This window comes from Heloderma suspectum, chromosome 13 (assembly GCF_057233095.1).
Source record: "Heloderma suspectum isolate Gila_16-S chromosome 13, 16-S_ref, whole genome shotgun sequence".
NCBI lineage: Eukaryota > Metazoa > Chordata > Lepidosauria > Squamata > Helodermatidae > Heloderma > Heloderma suspectum.
Window position 1 is genome coordinate 33,465,813 of NC_139470.1, and position 16,286 is coordinate 33,482,098.

Here is a 16,286-nt window from a genome sequence, read left to right on the forward strand (position 1 = left end):
GGGCAAAACACACACAAGTGCCAGCCAGTGGGCACGTCCTCCACTGGCAGTTCCTCCAGCCTCTCCCGCAAATGCAGCACAGGCCTGGACCTTCCGTGGATTTGCAGGCAACGGCAGCACTACTATCATTGTGGACCCACCGCACAAACAGCAGTGAACATGAACAGCCAGGTAAACTCACAGCCTATCGACAAACGGGCTGCACTGGCAGTGTTCCTCAGGCCGTGTTGCTCCTGCATGCAGTGGGTTGGCGCGAGACAGGCAGCCTCCTCTTGTCCGTATCTGCAGTTGGGAACCACTAGAACCAAGAAAAGCCAGCACAGAGCCTTCATACTTACTTTCTTACGAAGGGAGGGGAAGTTAATCGGATGGCTGCTTCCTGCACTGCAAACCACAATGCTTCAGTGGTGTGTTCCAGCATCCTTCCCGTCGGACTCGGGAGTTTTCTTAGCACATGATATGGGACCAGGCTGAGGCAGCTGTAGACGTGGCCAAGGGTTCAGCCCAGGCATTCCTGCTGTTGCTTGAAAGACACAAATTCAGCAAAACCCAAATCTGGCTCATTCTGCTAACTCATCACAGCAGTCCAGTGTAGGAAAGTCAAGAGTGACTTCCCTGTAGGAATAGTGCACAACTTGTCAGAGCAGCTCTAATCCAGTTCTACAACAAGACTAAGGGGATTTCCCCCAACAGTTCCATTATAGGAAAACAGAAGCAATTTGGTTCCTTGGTTTTAGGTAGTGGTAGAAGATCCAGCAGTTGCATCCATCCTTGCAAGAAAGTAACAGTATCCCCCTAATAGCACTCCCTGCATGGATGGATGGAACGCCACTGCCCTGCATGCACAAGGAGAAAGAAACCACGGCTGTGCTGGGTGTGTGTGTGTGTGTGTAAAGGAAGCAATTCTCACTGGCAAGAGAAATGAAACTGGAAATGCATACCAGAGATACTTGATGGAAACCAAAAATATTACTTGTTTCTTTTATTTAAAAAGTTGTCCTGAGTGGGGAGTGTTAAGGGCTCAAGACAGCTGCCACATGTCTTTACTAGACTCCTTGTTCAACAGGTAGCACAAGGTCGAGGAAGTGGATGTCACCAACCCTCTGGTCTGCTGAGCCAGCCAAGGTAAGTGCTGCCAGTCCCAGGATGGGGAAATAAAGCAAGACAAATGCTGGCGCCCTGCCCAGTCCTTCAGGGAGACAATCTGGAGACTGAGCAGCCTTGCCACTTCAGGAGGGTTACCAGGCTGGAGCTGTGTTGGCCAAACGCCTCATGCGCCTGCAGGGGAAACAACAAACGGGCATGAAAAGCAGTTCACAGACTTGGGGGGGGGGGGCAGGTGGAAGAAGTTATGACAGAGTGAACACAAAAAAATCTCCAGTTTCAGTATCAGGGTCATCCACTGATAATTTACAAAGAATAGTTTTTTTTCAGGATAATTCCTACTGCAGACAATGTAGAAGTGGATTTTGCTGCCGTGGAAAACTGATGGCCGGGAGCATAAACAGCTTTAAGAAAGGACAAGGGAGGGAAATGCCTATTGTGGCTACGTAAGCACACGTCTCTGTTTACCAGCTGCTGGGTAAGATCCCTATTCAGACTAAAACTGGGGTACTGAACTGGAAGTACTATAGATTTGCCCTGGCACAGCAATTCAGCAAGGGCAAAAACAGCTCTCCAGGGCATGGCAGGGAGCTGTACCAGGCAGCCTTGATTGACAGCAAGTTGCACGTGCAATACTCACAACCAGAACCCCGCATTTAATGTATTTACACACTGCAGGTTTGCAAATACAAGTAACATTTTGAAGGAAAGGTTCCTCCTGTGCAAGCACTGGGTCACTGCTGACCCCTAGAGGGACGCCTGGTTATGCTGGCATTTTCATGGCAGACTATAGCAGGGTGGTTTGCCATTGCCTTCCCCAGTGACTACCTTTCCCCCAGCAAACCAGGTACTCATTTTACCGACCTCGGAAAGATGGAGGGCTGAGTCGACCTGAGCCGGCTACCTGGGACCCAGCTTCCGTTGGGATCAAACTCAGGTCACGGGGAGAGTTTTGGTTGCAATACTGCCGCCTACCACTCTGCGCCACACGAGGCTCATAAAATGTAACGTGTAAAGCATGCCCCTAGATTTGAAGCACTCTAGACACAGACTGCTTCTGGTTTCTGTATAGCAACTGCCAGGGTGTTCATGAGATGTGGAACAAGAACAGAAGGAAGGTTAACTAGGATAGTGTTTGGGTCCTGATCACTCCTATTTCAAATAGCCCAAACCTGGGAGTGCAATGCCAAAAAGCCTCATAGATTACTCAGAGCACTTTATGCTTTCAGCCATTAGGCCTGATGTTCTGCTTCACTAAAGGCTGCTTGCATTGAAAATGTGAGATGATGCTTGCAGAGTGACAGATCAAGAACTTCAGTATCAGAGCACAAAAAGAAAAAAACCTTCATTCCTCCAGTGAGCAATTGTGAAATCTTGTAAGCAAATGGTGCATTTGGAAAGATTAAGATTTTCAGTTATGTCTAACAGGGTAGAAAAAAATCCACAAGGATAGGCACCTGGTGTTTCTGTCTTGGTCTCTGATTTTCTTCTCCATCTCTGCGTCTGTCAGGGTTTCAAGCAGAGGGCACCACTGGTCGGCATCCCCAGTATTACGAATGGCAATCTCCACTGTTGGCAGAGGGTTCTCACTAAAAGAGCAGGGTGGACGGCAAGGGGCGGGGAGAGGAGAAACATGGCTGAACACCATCCTGAGCCCCAAAGCTTGGAGTGCAGGATCACATCCTTTCATTTCAACTCACCCTGGACCACCACATCAAGCAGAAGCGGGTCTAAGGCCAGGCAGGCAGTAGACTGCGGAAGACACCCGTCAGTTCCCAAAAATCAAGATGCAGAGCTCCCACATCACAGCAGCTGGAGTCTCAGTATGTCCGAGGATCCCCCCCACCCCGTTTCGGACCACGCAGAAGCACTCGCTCTGCCCCTCACCTGAATGCGTACGTCTTCTGATGCCAACTCAGCTGCCCCCGGATGCTGTAAGCAATGGTTGTGACAAACTCGCCGCCCAGCCCGAGCTCCGAGCACAGCTTCAGGGCAAATTTCTCCGGGGAATTCTCCTTCTCAGACATGTCCCACTCAAACTGGTCCACAAGGGAGATGTTCCCCACATGGATGTTGAGCTAGATGCAAATGTCACAAATGAGCTCTGCACTGCTTGTATTTCAACAGACTTAAGCCCAATCCTTCCCCCATTCTGTGTGGGATAATGACAAAAAAAAGATACTGATTTTCCTTCATATCCTGAATTTGTAAATGCTACACAGTTTGCTACTGAGTGATTCAAGGAAGCCCAAATTAAATTACACAAGGCACCGTTCAAACGCAATTTAGACCTGGGAAATCTGCAAGAATCTGCATCCATCTGTAAGCACCTTGAAAACAATGCAGGGATGACTCGAAGCCAACTTGGATTCGTCAAGAACAAATCCTGCCAGACGAATTTGATCTCATTTTTGGAACAAGTAACCTCCCTTGTGGACTGTCGGAATGCTGTAGACATCATCTCCCTCGACTTCAGCAAAGCTTTGGACAAAGTGCCCCATGATCTCCTGATGAGCAAACTAGCTCAAAGTGGGCTAGATGAAACAACGATCCGGTGGATCCACAGTTGGCTACGGAATCGGACTCAAAGAGTGCTTATCAATGGGGCCTTCTCAAACTGAGGCAAGGTAAAGAGCGGGGTACCGCAGGGCTCAATCCTGGGCCCAGTGCTCTTCAACATTTGTATTAATGACTTGGAGGAGGAGGTGCAGGGAATGCTGATCAAATTTCAGGTGACACAAAATTGGACAGGACAGCTAATACTCTGGAAGACAGAAACAAAATTCAAAGTGATCTGGATAGACTGGAGCGCTGGGCAGAACACAACAGAATGACATTTAATAGGGATAAATGCCAAGTTCTGTACCTAGGAAACAGAAACCAAATGCAGAGTTACAAAATGGGGGATATGTGGCTCAACCACACTACAACCGAGAAGGATCTTGGAATTGTTGTTGATCACAAGCTGAATATGAGCCAACAATGGGATGTGGCTGCAAAAAAGGCCAATGCTCTTTTGGGCTGCATTAATAGAAGCATGGCTTCCAAATCCCGGGAAGTACTAGTTCCCCTCTATTCAGCACTGGTTAGGCCTCATCTGGAGTACTGTGTCCAGTTCTGGGCACAACACTTGAAGAAGGATGCAGACAAACTGGAGAGGGTTCAGAGGAGGGCAACAAAGACGATCAGGGGACTGGAAACAAAGCCCTATGAGGAGAGACTGAAAGAACTGGGCCTGTTTAGCCTTGAGAAGAGCAGACTGAGGGGAGATAGGATAGCACTCTTCAAGTCCTTGAAAGGTTACCACAGAGAGGAAGGCCAGAATCTCTTCTCGATCATCCCAGAGTGCAGGACACGGAAGAATGGGTTCAAGTGACAGGAAGCCAGATTCCGGCTGAACATCAGGAGAAACTTCCTGACTGTTAGAGCAATACAATGGAACCAATTCCCTAGGGAGGCGGTGGGCTCTCCCACACTGGAGGCCTTCAAGACGAGGCTGGACAGCCACCTGTCGGGGATGCTCTGACTTGGATTCCTGTATTGAGCAGGGGGTTGGACTCGATGGCTTTGTAGGCCCCTTCCAACCCTACTATTCTATGATTCTTGCAAGCATCCAAACCTTCAGTGTAAGAAATGGAGAGCCCTCCGTTTCTTCATCCAGGGCACACTGGGGAATGAATGCACATCTCAGAGAATTGAATTGGACAATGCAGAGACCTCCAGATCTAAAATCCCAGGCAAAGTCCAAGAAAGGAGGACTGGGGGGGTGTCTGGTCTGCAGGAAAATGGAGGATCAACTACCATGGAAGGTGCAAGAGAAACAGAACCAAAGACCACTATTGCCTGTCTTAAGTTTTCCCAACTGGAAAATATGCTGCACTTCATGGGGAAATGGCTGTGGCTAGCTTGCGCATCCTTCACATGAGAGAGTCACCTGCAGAACCTTCCCAACTGCTGCCAGCTCTCCTTGCCTTAATAATGACACGCTGATCCGACTGGTCCTCCAGGATACTGTCTGTAGGGTAAGATTCAATTTGCTGTCGTATTGCTGATGCAATAGCAGGCACAAAGGTCAGGGGATTCAAATCCAGGTCATCACAGAGAATTTCTGAAAACATTTCTGGAGTCATTAGTTTTTCTGAAGACAAAAAAGGTGGGAGATTATGACCCGAGCTGCAGTTTAGTTATTACACACTATGCAACAGAAAGTGTATTTACAAACATCAGAAATTACTAAAACAAAGCACACACACAATCTAGACACACTTACTTGAAAATACATCATATAGATTACCACTTCCAAGTAAATGCGCTTAGGAATGCAGCTTACTTTTCAAAATACAATTGCATTAAGCCAGCTTATGTTTCTGCAGGAATGCTGTTAAAACCATGCTAGAAGAGGCTGGTGTAAGTAAGAGCACCAGTCAGTCTCACAGCTCAATTCCTCCTTGAACTGCTGTCAGGGTGGACACTGAGCCCATAGAATCCCAGAGTAGTTCTTATTCTGAGGAAGAGCAGTCGCTCCTGGGAGAGGAGCGCGCTCCGCTTTCCCAGGGCCCACAGCTGGTGGAGATTCCTCCCACCAGCATTCCTAGACTTGAAAGCAGTCCAGGGAGTGACCGAGCAGATAGCAGACTTGGTGGATGCGCGACGCAGACGCAGAGAGCGGCGCCAGATGGAGGGCGCGGAAAGGAGGCGTAGTGCCCGGTTGGCGCGCAAACAAAGGCTGCGCCCAGAGGATCCAAGGGAAAAGGGGAGGGACTCTCCCTAGTCCTTAAGTTCAGGGGTCTGCCAGTAATTCCCTTTCAAACGGGGACCAAGCTGTCAAGGGCTCCTTGGAGGCCTCTCTCAGTCTAATCCAGCAGCCAAGTCCAGACACAGACAAAGGGATTCCTTTCAAAGCTTTATTCTTCTTTTACAACTTAACAACTCTACAGGTAGCAACTAGATCTGAGCAGCAGAGTACCTATGCCCTAAGTTGAAACAGTTGGTCCCCGTTTGAAAGGGAATTACTGGGAGACCCCTGAACTTAAGGACTAGGGAGAGTCCCTCCCCTTTTCCCTTGGATCCTCTGGGCGCAGCCTTTGTTTGCGCGCCAACCGGGCACTACGCCTCCTTTCCGCGCCCTCCATCTGGCGCCGCTCCCTACGTCTGCGTCGCGCATCCACCAAGTCTGCTATCTGTGCTCGGTCACTCCCTGGACTGCTTTCTAATCTAGGAATGCTGGTGGGAGGAATCTCCGTCAGCTGTGGGCCCTGGGAAAGAGGAGCGCGCTCCTCTCCCAGGAGCGACTGCTCTTCCTCAGAATCAGAACTACTCTGGGATTCTATGGGCTCAGTGTCCACCCTGACATCTGCTGCCTCACCAGCAACTTCTGCAACCTCTGAATGTTAGTGATCTCTCTGTTGGACATAGAGCGTTTCATCCACAGTAGCATTATTCAGCATTTCATTCATACTACTATTTGAGCATCTTCAGAATGCAGAACATTTTCAAGCCCATCTGTAAGAGTTGAAGTTATTACAGCTGTCAACAAACATCTGAGAATTTCCAAGACGTTTTGCATTCAGGGCATACCATGCACAACCTACAGATTAGTATTTAAGCAGAATGTTTTTACATCTATACTGTATACAGCATAGATGTAAAAAAAAACACCCTCTATGGCACAACTGGATCAGAATTAGTTTATTGCAACCAATACATATGCTGCAAGTTCAAGCGCACCTACTCAAATGTACAGCTGCCTCACTGGGAGGGAATATGGTCAAACAGCCCTAACATGAACCACTTCTTAGATGCAGACAGATGGAAACAAAAGTGGGCACATTATGAAAAAGACCTAACAGAATGGTAACAGCCAAAGGGGGAAGTGGGCATTGCAAGCTGGAGCTGTGTTTTTGCCCACTGTCAGAAAGTAACCGCGATCCACATCATATTAACTGGCTCACATGAAAATTCAGAAAATAATGCCGTAAAATTGCCATTTTCACTAACTACTGTTACAAAATTCAAGCTTGGGTACCATTTTTTTTGAAGTTCAATAGAATAACTGAAATGCAATAAATTAGGAAATGACATCAACATAATTGGATTATCCACATCCCACCCTTTTACACACCATTCATATTCCATGTAAAGGCATCTCTCAGTTTCTGCCCATCTATTTCCATGTCCAATCGGATTGGAACCAGCACTTCTGGCTGAGAGGCATTCTCATGGATCACAGCTGGGTCATGGTCATCAAAGCTGAAATACAAGAAACACAGAGCCACTGAATTAGACAGGAAAGATGCTCAGCTCAGCGCAGACCCAGAGACTGATATAACCAGAACAGACAGGCCTGGGCTGGAACATGTGATATCAAAGAAAATAATGGCTTTGAGCATGTGCGAACTGCCTGTCACATTGGGGAGGGGAGGTTTACCAGGCAGAAAGCAGGACTTCCTAGATAAGTTCAAGTCCCAAATGGTTTTTCAAAGTTAAGCAGTCAAAAGGGGGCTGCTGCCCAGTCCCCATTTACAGTACGGTGGGATTTAAAGTAAGAACCTCAGTCACATCCTACAAATTATTGTGCATATTCTTACAATACTGGGGGAGGCAGGGGGGAGAAGAGACTAGAGTTATCCCTGTTTTGTAGATAAGGAACCCAGTCTGCACCAAAGTCATTTGTTATCTCAGCTTTTTGATCCCAATGCCTGTGCAGCTTCTGAAACTCCATTTTTGTTTTCAGACTTGGATCTTTAAGTAGGTTATCTAAATCTGTAATTTATCTTTATCAGAAACTCAAAGATATAGATAAAATTGATACTAAGTATGTCTGAGATAACAACTTAAGTAACTGGAAGGCAGATTTCAGTTGAACATCAGAAAAAACTTCCCAGTGGTCAGAGCAGTCAAGACAATGGAAGCAACTGCCTAGGGAGGTGGCATGCTCTCTGTCGCCTGGAGGTATTCAAACAGAGACTGGACAGCCATCCATCAAGGATGCCTTAAACTGGATTCCTGCACTGAGCAGGGGGTTGGGCTCAATGGCCAAAATGGCCCATTCCAACTCTACAATTTATTGAGCTGTTCGTTTTGTAATTTTGTATATATAGATTTTTTTCCCTTTTTTTGTTTTTATTCATACATTATACATTAATATAATAGATACTGGGTTTGTAGTGTTTGTTAATTTAGATTATATTTTATTGTCACCTAACACTTGTAATGCATTGAAGTTGACATTTGTATTTATGCTCCCTCCTCCCTCTTTGAATCCTTTGTGTGTAAATTTAGTAACATTTTCTAAAAATCTGCACCTACGTCTCCCTGGTTCACATACTCAATACCTACCTCTGACAACTCCCTACCTTTCTCAAGAGCCAATGACATACTTACCAGAGTGGAAAGGTTCTCTTTTTGTCCCTGCCCATACGGTTTCTGTTAATGGTTGTTGAACATGGCACAGCGTCAAGATGATGGGAGCTATTTGGGAGGGTTGGAACCCACTGGCTGTTTCTTTTTGCCTTCTGTTCTCTAGAAGAGGAGATCACTTGTGAACAGGGAGCAATGTGCAAGGCTTACACATTTGTATCATTCTTCTGTGTGTGAAAGAATATCAATGCAAGGTTTAAACAGGCCGGGGCTATTCATCTATATTTTTTCCTGCAAATATACAGTGACCCAGAAATCACAAACAAGATGTGTAACCAATATATCAAAAAGTCAACTAAAGAGAACTCCCCAAACCTTCATGATGCCAAAGCGCTCCCAAAGGACAGGGAGGTCTGTCTTTCTTTACAGGGCCCTTCTTGCTGGTGTGTCTGGCTTTTCTTTTCCCAGTAAGGAGGAAATGCAACCTCTTATTACCTAAGGTAGGTGGGGGGCTCTGTGCTGATGGAGACAGCTTTGTACTTCTCATCATTTCCATCCAAGATCTCTTCTACTTCAGAGGCTTTCAAGAGAGTCACACTAGTGGCTAATGTAGTATAACCGTGATCTAGAACAGGAAAGGGCAGGGGGGCGGAGGAAGAGAGGCAAAATACTGTGGATCAATCAGGTGTCTGCTGCCAAGTGAGACTGCAGAGGCAGCTTCCCTCATCCTCAGAACTTCTCATCCCACACTCACTTCAGCTGGGAGGACATGGCTAGAAAGCAAGGCCATGCACTACACAGAGGGAGGTCCCCCTCTCTCCTCCCAGCCCGTGGTTTCAAAGAAGGGGCTTTCACAAAATGGAGGCTAGATCTCCTTCTTCAGATGCTTGGGGAATGAAAGCCATATATGGCACAGGTTGACCCTCAACAATTCCCCTCTCTCTTTGATAAACACTCCACCCCATGGAAGGCCATAATACAGAGCGCAAAAGGGTTATCCAAAGAAATTACGGCTAGCTGAAGGGTCAAGCCTATACTGAAGTGGGGCAGAGGAGAAAGACATGCTAAATCCTATACTCCTCTGCACTACGATGACACCTCCACCGCTACATGACTTTACACCAACCGAGGAACCAGCACAAGGAACCCCCCACGAATTTCAGTGGAATTAATCAAAAATCACTGCCTCCTCCTGCCCCTTCCATACACGCACACACAGAGTACTAGGATATGGCTGGACAATGCCTCCAACCACAGCACAGCAGCGCACTATAAGCACACTGATGACGATGCGTGGCATCACTCTGGCCGCAAGTCAAGCACACAGGGAGCTCACAAGGGTCAATTCTGGTGAAGGGAACCATGGAGAATGGGCACTCTGTCCAAAACAGCCTGTCTCCAGAACACTCATAGGAACTTGGGCACATAGCTTGCACCTCTCTTCTTAGACTCCTACAGGTGTGCCTCACCTCGGGATTCCACAGCCAACGGGAACCCCAATCCACTCCTACCATAGGGAGCACCCACCGCCACAGGCACGCGAAGTGCCGCAACTGTGTCTCATCGCCCTGCCCCCAGTGGATCTTGCCTGCCTTGTATTGCTGCCTCGCTCTTCCCTGCAGCCCCAACAGTGGGGAGCAGCGTCTGCCACACAGGGGAGACACTCACCCCGCTCCACATACAAATAAGCTCTCTGCTGGCAGTGGCCAGGCACAGTGCTCCAACCATTGCCACTGCTGGCCAAAGGCTCACAAGCCCCTTTCCCTTGCAGCCTGGATGCAGGGAGCAGAACTGCGGCCTCAGTCAGTGCAGCCTCCACACCCCATGAAGGCTGGTGGCTACGGCATGAGCGCTGGACGAGCCCCCAGGGGGCACCGCCGAGTCCTTCCTCTCACAAACTGACTGCTGTTCATCACCGTGCTCCCTTTGATGCTCCACAGACACAGGAGTTTCCCCACACCCAGTTCCATGCAGGCCTACCCCAGGAGCAGCAGTGTTGACTAGGACACTTTCAGCTGTTCCTCTGTGGGACTGCCAACCTACTGGTGCTAGGCAGGATCCTCTCCCCTGCAAACTCCATGACATGCAGCTATGCAACAGCCAGGGCGCAGGAGGGTCCTGTAACTGTACAGCGTCCCTAACAAGGAGCCACGGGGGACCCCATACCTGCTGCCTGCCCACACATCCATCTTTTGACTTGCAGGATCTATCCCATCCCTGATACTGTGCCATAAAGGCTCAAATGTTGCCACAGGTGTTGTTTCTTTATTACTAGGAAGTGAGAGGAAAGCCTCTCAGGGCGGACAGGTGGGATGGGTGCTGCAGCTATGGTGTACGAGGCAGTCAGTAGGGGAGGAGGAGCAGCACGCTGTGATGCTATCTGGCAGGATTGGCCTACCTGGCAAAATCATGGGGTCATATGTTGCCAAGAGGAGGGGAAGGTCAAAAAGGTCAGTTGGCCCATGCAGTGCTCCTCCTGATTAACTCGGATCTTAAGGGTTGTGGGAGCCCCTCCACACATTTTCTAATGCAGGGTTTCTCTGGATTTGAACATGAGACCCCTTTTGTATGAAAACTGAGCTGTTCCACCTGGCTAAGGCTACTCCTGCAGCCCAAGTGATTCTGGCAGAACCCCCCCCCCCCCCATGTGTCTGATTGCTACCTGCTGCTGTGAAGCTACTCTGCAATGTTGGCAGTGTGAGTTCAAGTCCTCCCCTCTCTTGTAGGCCTGAGATGGCTGCTGCTGGCCAGGCATACAAAAGGTGGGAGAGGGGTGCAGCTGACCTCATTCCCGCTCAAGGGCTTAAACGCAGATCTCCTGCTTCCCAACTCCTACCCTGTCTGCCGGACTACAGAAAGCTGCTGTGGTTGCTTCCCTCATTACGTGTCCTGCTTCCTCCCTTTCCTTCCTTGGAAAGTTTTTCTTCCTTCAGCTAGTGCTGATCTCATCCCACAAGGAAGGCTCCTCGCTGCAAAGGAGCTACCTGGATGCTGTGTTGTATGGACACTTTGCGTGTTGTGATCAAAAATTATGTTTGTGAGCAGTGTGTGGTAGAAAAGGACTGCTGCCTATAGGGATGCCGGATGACTAGCTACCTGTTCCACAGGCAGAGCGTGACAGCCTGAATGGCAAAACAGAATTCAGGAAAACATTTAAAAAACACTTAGAGGTCTCCCCCCCCCCTTTCTATTTTGGAATTAAACATTTTAGGGAATGCTGAAAAACTCCTATAAAATATTCTTGCTTGGACAGAGTAAGACAAGGTTTTGCTCAGTGTGTAGTACGAAGATTATTATAATCTACAATTTTGCTGAATGCTGCTTACGTATACCGGAGACACGTACAACGCTCAAATCCAAGATGCAGTTCTGCACCTGAAGCAAGCTGCCTTCTGCCTGAGGGGGGCATAGGGGGCCTTGCTGTGCACTGCGGCTTGCCTTTCTCTGGGGACTTCCGACTGAGTTCGGAGGCCCCTAGAGGCCCGTCTCCTGCACCTGTTGCTCTTTCAACCTGGACTATCTTTTACTCTGTCCCCTCATACGGCTGGCCCACCGTGCACGCTTCTTCGGGGAAGAAGCGTCCCAAACGAGGGGGTCTTACTTCCGAGTAAACGTGCAGAGCATCGCTCAGCCGCTTTCATAAGTTCGCCGCACAATACGAGGCCTTATGTGGGGCCTTAGCTGGGGGCACAAAGGGCAAAGACGCCCGCAGGGGGCGCGGGGCTGGCAGGCGGGGGCGGGCCGGCGAGGCTGCCCACCGCGGAGCGGGCCCCGAGCCGAGCAGGCAGGCGACAGCGGTGCCTTCGGGGCGACTTACATCTCCTGGGGCTGTGGCTCCGCTGGGACTCTGCGAGGAGAGAAAAGAGGGCGCGGTGAGAGGCCAGCGGCGGGCGGGGCGGCGAGGGCCGCGCCGGGGCCGGGGCCGGGGCCGCGCCGGGCGAGCGGCTCCGCGCGGGGGAGGGCTCCGCGCGGCGGCCTCGGCCGAGCGCCCGCCCCGGCCTCCCCGCGCGCGCGGCGCTCCTCCGCCCGCCCGCGGCGCGCTCACCGTGCGACGAGGCGACGATCTTCTTGCGCTCCTCCACCGTGGCCAGGCGCCTCCAGAGCGACGGGTAGCGCTTGTACAGCGAGCCGCGGAACATGCGCAAGTAGTTGCCCACCTGGAAGGCGACCGCCCGGTCAGCGGCAGGGCAGGGCAGGGCAGGGCAGGGCGCGGGGCGGCCGGCGGGGAGGCCGCCCGGGCCCGGCCGGCGGGATCCGCCGTGGCCCGCCCGCCCGCGCTCCCTCCGGCGCCCAGGCGCGGCGGAGGGCGGGCGCAGGGCGGGCCCGGGCCGCGCCCCGCGGGCCGAGCGGAGCCCGCCGCGGCCCGCACTCACCTCGGAGCCGATCATGTAGAACTCGCCGTCCTCTTCCAGCTGGAACTTGACGGGCTTCTGGCCAAAGGTCTTGCTCAGCGCCATCATCATCATGGCGGAGGCGAGCCCGGGCCGCGCCGGGCCACAGCAGCGACGGGAGGACGCCGCGGCCTAGCCTGTGGGGCTGGCGCGCATGCGCGCCGGCCGCAGCGCCCCTCCGGCGAAGGCGAGCGGACCCGGATGGAGAGCGGGCGCGCCCCCGGCAGGGCAGGCGGCGGGCGGCGCCGGCGAGAGCGGCGCGTGCGCACGAGGCGCCTTTCCTGGGGCGGCGCGACGGAGGGGCGGCCCGCAGACCTCCTCGCCCGCGTGGGGGCGGGGCCTCCCGGCGCCTCTGGCGCCCTCTTTTGGGGGCGGCGAGAGAAAGCGAGTTGGGCGCGCGGCTCTGGCGAGCGAGCCCGGCCGCGGTGGCGCTGTGGACCCGCGCCCGCGGGACGTGGCTTTGGGCTTGGTCACGCTCGCAGCCGCCCTGGGAACGTGCCTGCTTCGTCCTTCTGGCCGATTCTGGGACGGCGTAAAAGCCGGGATGGGCCGGAACGGCCCCTTCATATTAAAAGGTGTGCCAAAAATAGTGGCACGGGGTAGGAGCACCGGAGAGCAATGGGTCGGGACCGAAGCCCTTGCGGTGCCGCGTTGCTGTTAACCCCATAATGCCCAGAACACATACAGAACGGAGCGGCCCGGAGCGGACACTTCCGAATGAGCCAGATCAGCCCGACTCGCCAGTCGCACATAGCCCCATGGCAGGGATGCAGTTAGCTGCAAAGTGTCCACGAAACTATGTTCCAATACCCGTTCCGGGCCATAGTCCATATGGAAGAAAAATAGCCCGAAACAGCAACTTCTGAGTGAACCAAACCAACCGAAATTGGCAGTCACACAGTACTAGATGGGATTCATATAATAAGCTCCAAAACTTCCACAGAAACCACGTTTCAATAGCCATTCCGGGCCATAGTCCATATTGCATGAAACAGGCTGGAACGGCAAGTTCCAAGTGGGCAAAATCAACCAAACTCACTAGCCACGCATCACTGGATGGGATTGATAAGCTCCAAAACCTCAACGGAAACTATGTGTCAGTAGCTGTTCCAGGCTGTAGTCCATATTGTGCAAAACAGTCCAGAACGGCAACTTCCAAGTGAGCATAATGAGCCACAAACTGTTATGGGGAAGTAGCCCAGAATGGCAACTTCTGAGTGTGTGAAATTAATCAAATGCACTACTGTCATTTTACTAGGTGGAACTGATGCAGTTCATCATGAAAGGTCTACATAATCCAGAGAGAAGATCCACAAAGATTATTTCCAACAGAAGCCCATAGGCGTGGTGTGGTTCAGTGCTTAAAATACCAGACTAGGATGGGGGAGTCCCACTCGCTCCTGAAGCTTACATTGACCTTTAGCCATTCACATCTCTCAGCCTAACTAGCCGCAAGAAGCTCATGGTGAAATAGAATGATTTCCTCCAGTTTTGTCCTTGCAACAGCCCTGTGTAGTCAGTTAGGCTAAATGGGTAATTTCATTCACTCAGAAGTTGCCATTCTGGGCTGTTTCCCCACAACAATTTGTGGCTCATTTTGCTCACTTGGATATTGCCATTCCGGACTGTTTGCGCAATATGGATTCCTATGCATACCATTGGCCCCTGCCACATTGCTCACCAGAATTCTTGGTATTGGTTTTCATAAAAAGAGGCAATGCTATATTGGAGTGCAAGATGACACTGAATCTGAGCATCTAATTGTGACATCATGGGACCTCTCCCCAGTCATGATGAAGGAAATATTTTACATAGTTGTGCATGAAAGAGAATAGATGCTAATTTGAGGCTTAAGATGGCTGTGAAATGCATCCTTGGGAGGCTGGAAGGAAGACTTACTATAAATCTAAACCCTTCACAGCAAGGGAAAATCTTGCTTTATGTCTGGGCAACAATAGAGATAAGATTAGGTAGGCAGGCCAAATACCCCTGGTTGCAAAGTTTGTTGCAAAGACAGATGGAACAGGGAAAGTTTTCAGCTCTCTGGGCATGAGGAGCCCCAGTGACAAAGCATCAGCATACAAGCAAGTTAAGCACCGATGCGAGAAGGTGTTATTCACGTATTTACTTATTTATCTATTAAATTACCTCAGGTAATCATTTAAAACTCATATTTTATTTCTGTTATGTATTCTGATGACTAAGTACTGTGACTTAGTATTGTTTTGAACCTTGGCAGCTCCTGCAGAGTTGGGAGTAGCAGCCGTTGGTGGAGCTTCTGCTAAGTGATAAATAAAGCATAGTTGTGCTTGAGGCTTACAGTCATCCCCTCTACCTGTACAAGAATTTGAGGTGACAAAGGTGGGATCTTGGAGCTATACAGGCTGTGAGGACTGTGAATCCGTTTACACAGCTAACTGGTGTCAGCTAGGCCCACTTAAGAGCCTGAGCAACTCCTGTGTGTGTGTGTGTGTTTTTAAAGAAAGAGAATTAAAATGGCTGCTCTTGGACATATTCAAGAGTTTGATGTTAATCACCCTGCTTCCTGGGATTCTTTTGCAGAGTGGCTTTCATTCTATCTGGAAGCAAATAAGATAGCCAATGCTAAACAAAAGCAAGCTGTGCTCTTAACCGTTTGTGGGCCACAGACATTTGCCATAATAATATCCCTCACTGCTCCAGCTTCACTCAAAACTAAGACATTTGAGCAACTTTTAGGATTATTGAAGATACATTTCTCAACAAATCCTTCAGTTATTGTGTAGAGATTTAAATTTCACAAACAAATGCAGCAACCTGGAGAGGGCATTGCCACTTATATTGCAGAACTGCGTCATCTTTCTCAACACTGCAGCTTTGGAAATTTGCTAGAGGATATGTTGAGGGATTGCCTTAGAATCATAGAATAGTAAGGTTGGAAGGGGCCTACAAGGCCATCAAATCCAACCCCCTGCTCAATGCAGGAATCAAGTCAAAGCATCCCTGACAGATGGCTGTCCAGCCTCCTCTTGAGGAGGGGTCATTTGGGGTGGCCTCCTCAAGATCACTTTGAATTTTGTTTCTGTCTTCTAAGGTATTAGCTATCCCGCCCAATTTTGTGTTATCTGCAGATTTGCTAAGCATTCCCTGCACCTCCTCCGCCAAGTCATTCATAAAAGTGTTGAAGAGCACTGGGCCCAGGACATTACCTCTCCCCAGTTTGAGAAGGTCCTATTGATAAGCACTCTTTGAGTCCGATTCTGTAGCCAACTGTGGATCCACCGGATCGTTGTTTCATCTCGCCCACTGTGAGCTAGTTTGCTCCTCAGGACATCATGGGGCACTTTGTCAAAAGCTTTGCTGAAGTCGAGGGATATTATGTCCACAGCTTTCCCACGGTCCACAAGGGAGGTTACTTGATCCAAAAATGAGATCAGATTCGTCTGGCAGGAT

General features: G+C 50.2%; 1 protein-coding gene across 2 annotated transcripts; it reads right to left on the reverse strand.

The window, feature by feature from the left end:
* Positions 1-967: 967 nt before the first annotated feature.
* Positions 968-12,993, reverse strand: SMARCB1 (SWI/SNF related BAF chromatin remodeling complex subunit B1). 2 transcript variants are annotated; one of them, XM_084820006.1, is made up of 10 exons: positions 12,837-12,993; positions 12,509-12,620; positions 12,281-12,310; positions 8,959-9,088; positions 8,488-8,625; positions 7,226-7,353; positions 5,076-5,242; positions 2,992-3,182; positions 2,562-2,693; positions 968-1,278 (listed from the first exon to the last, which is right to left on the reverse strand). In XM_084820006.1, exons 1-10 carry the CDS (start codon positions 12,927-12,929, stop codon positions 1,239-1,241), a joined length of 1,161 nt encoding a protein of 386 aa, XP_084676132.1. In that variant the 5' UTR covers positions 12,930-12,993; the 3' UTR covers positions 968-1,238. The 2 variants fall into 2 exon arrangements, with proteins under 2 accessions (XP_084676132.1, XP_084676133.1); XM_084820007.1 differs by lacking the exon at positions 12,281-12,310.
* Positions 12,994-16,286: the final 3,293 nt, after the last annotated feature.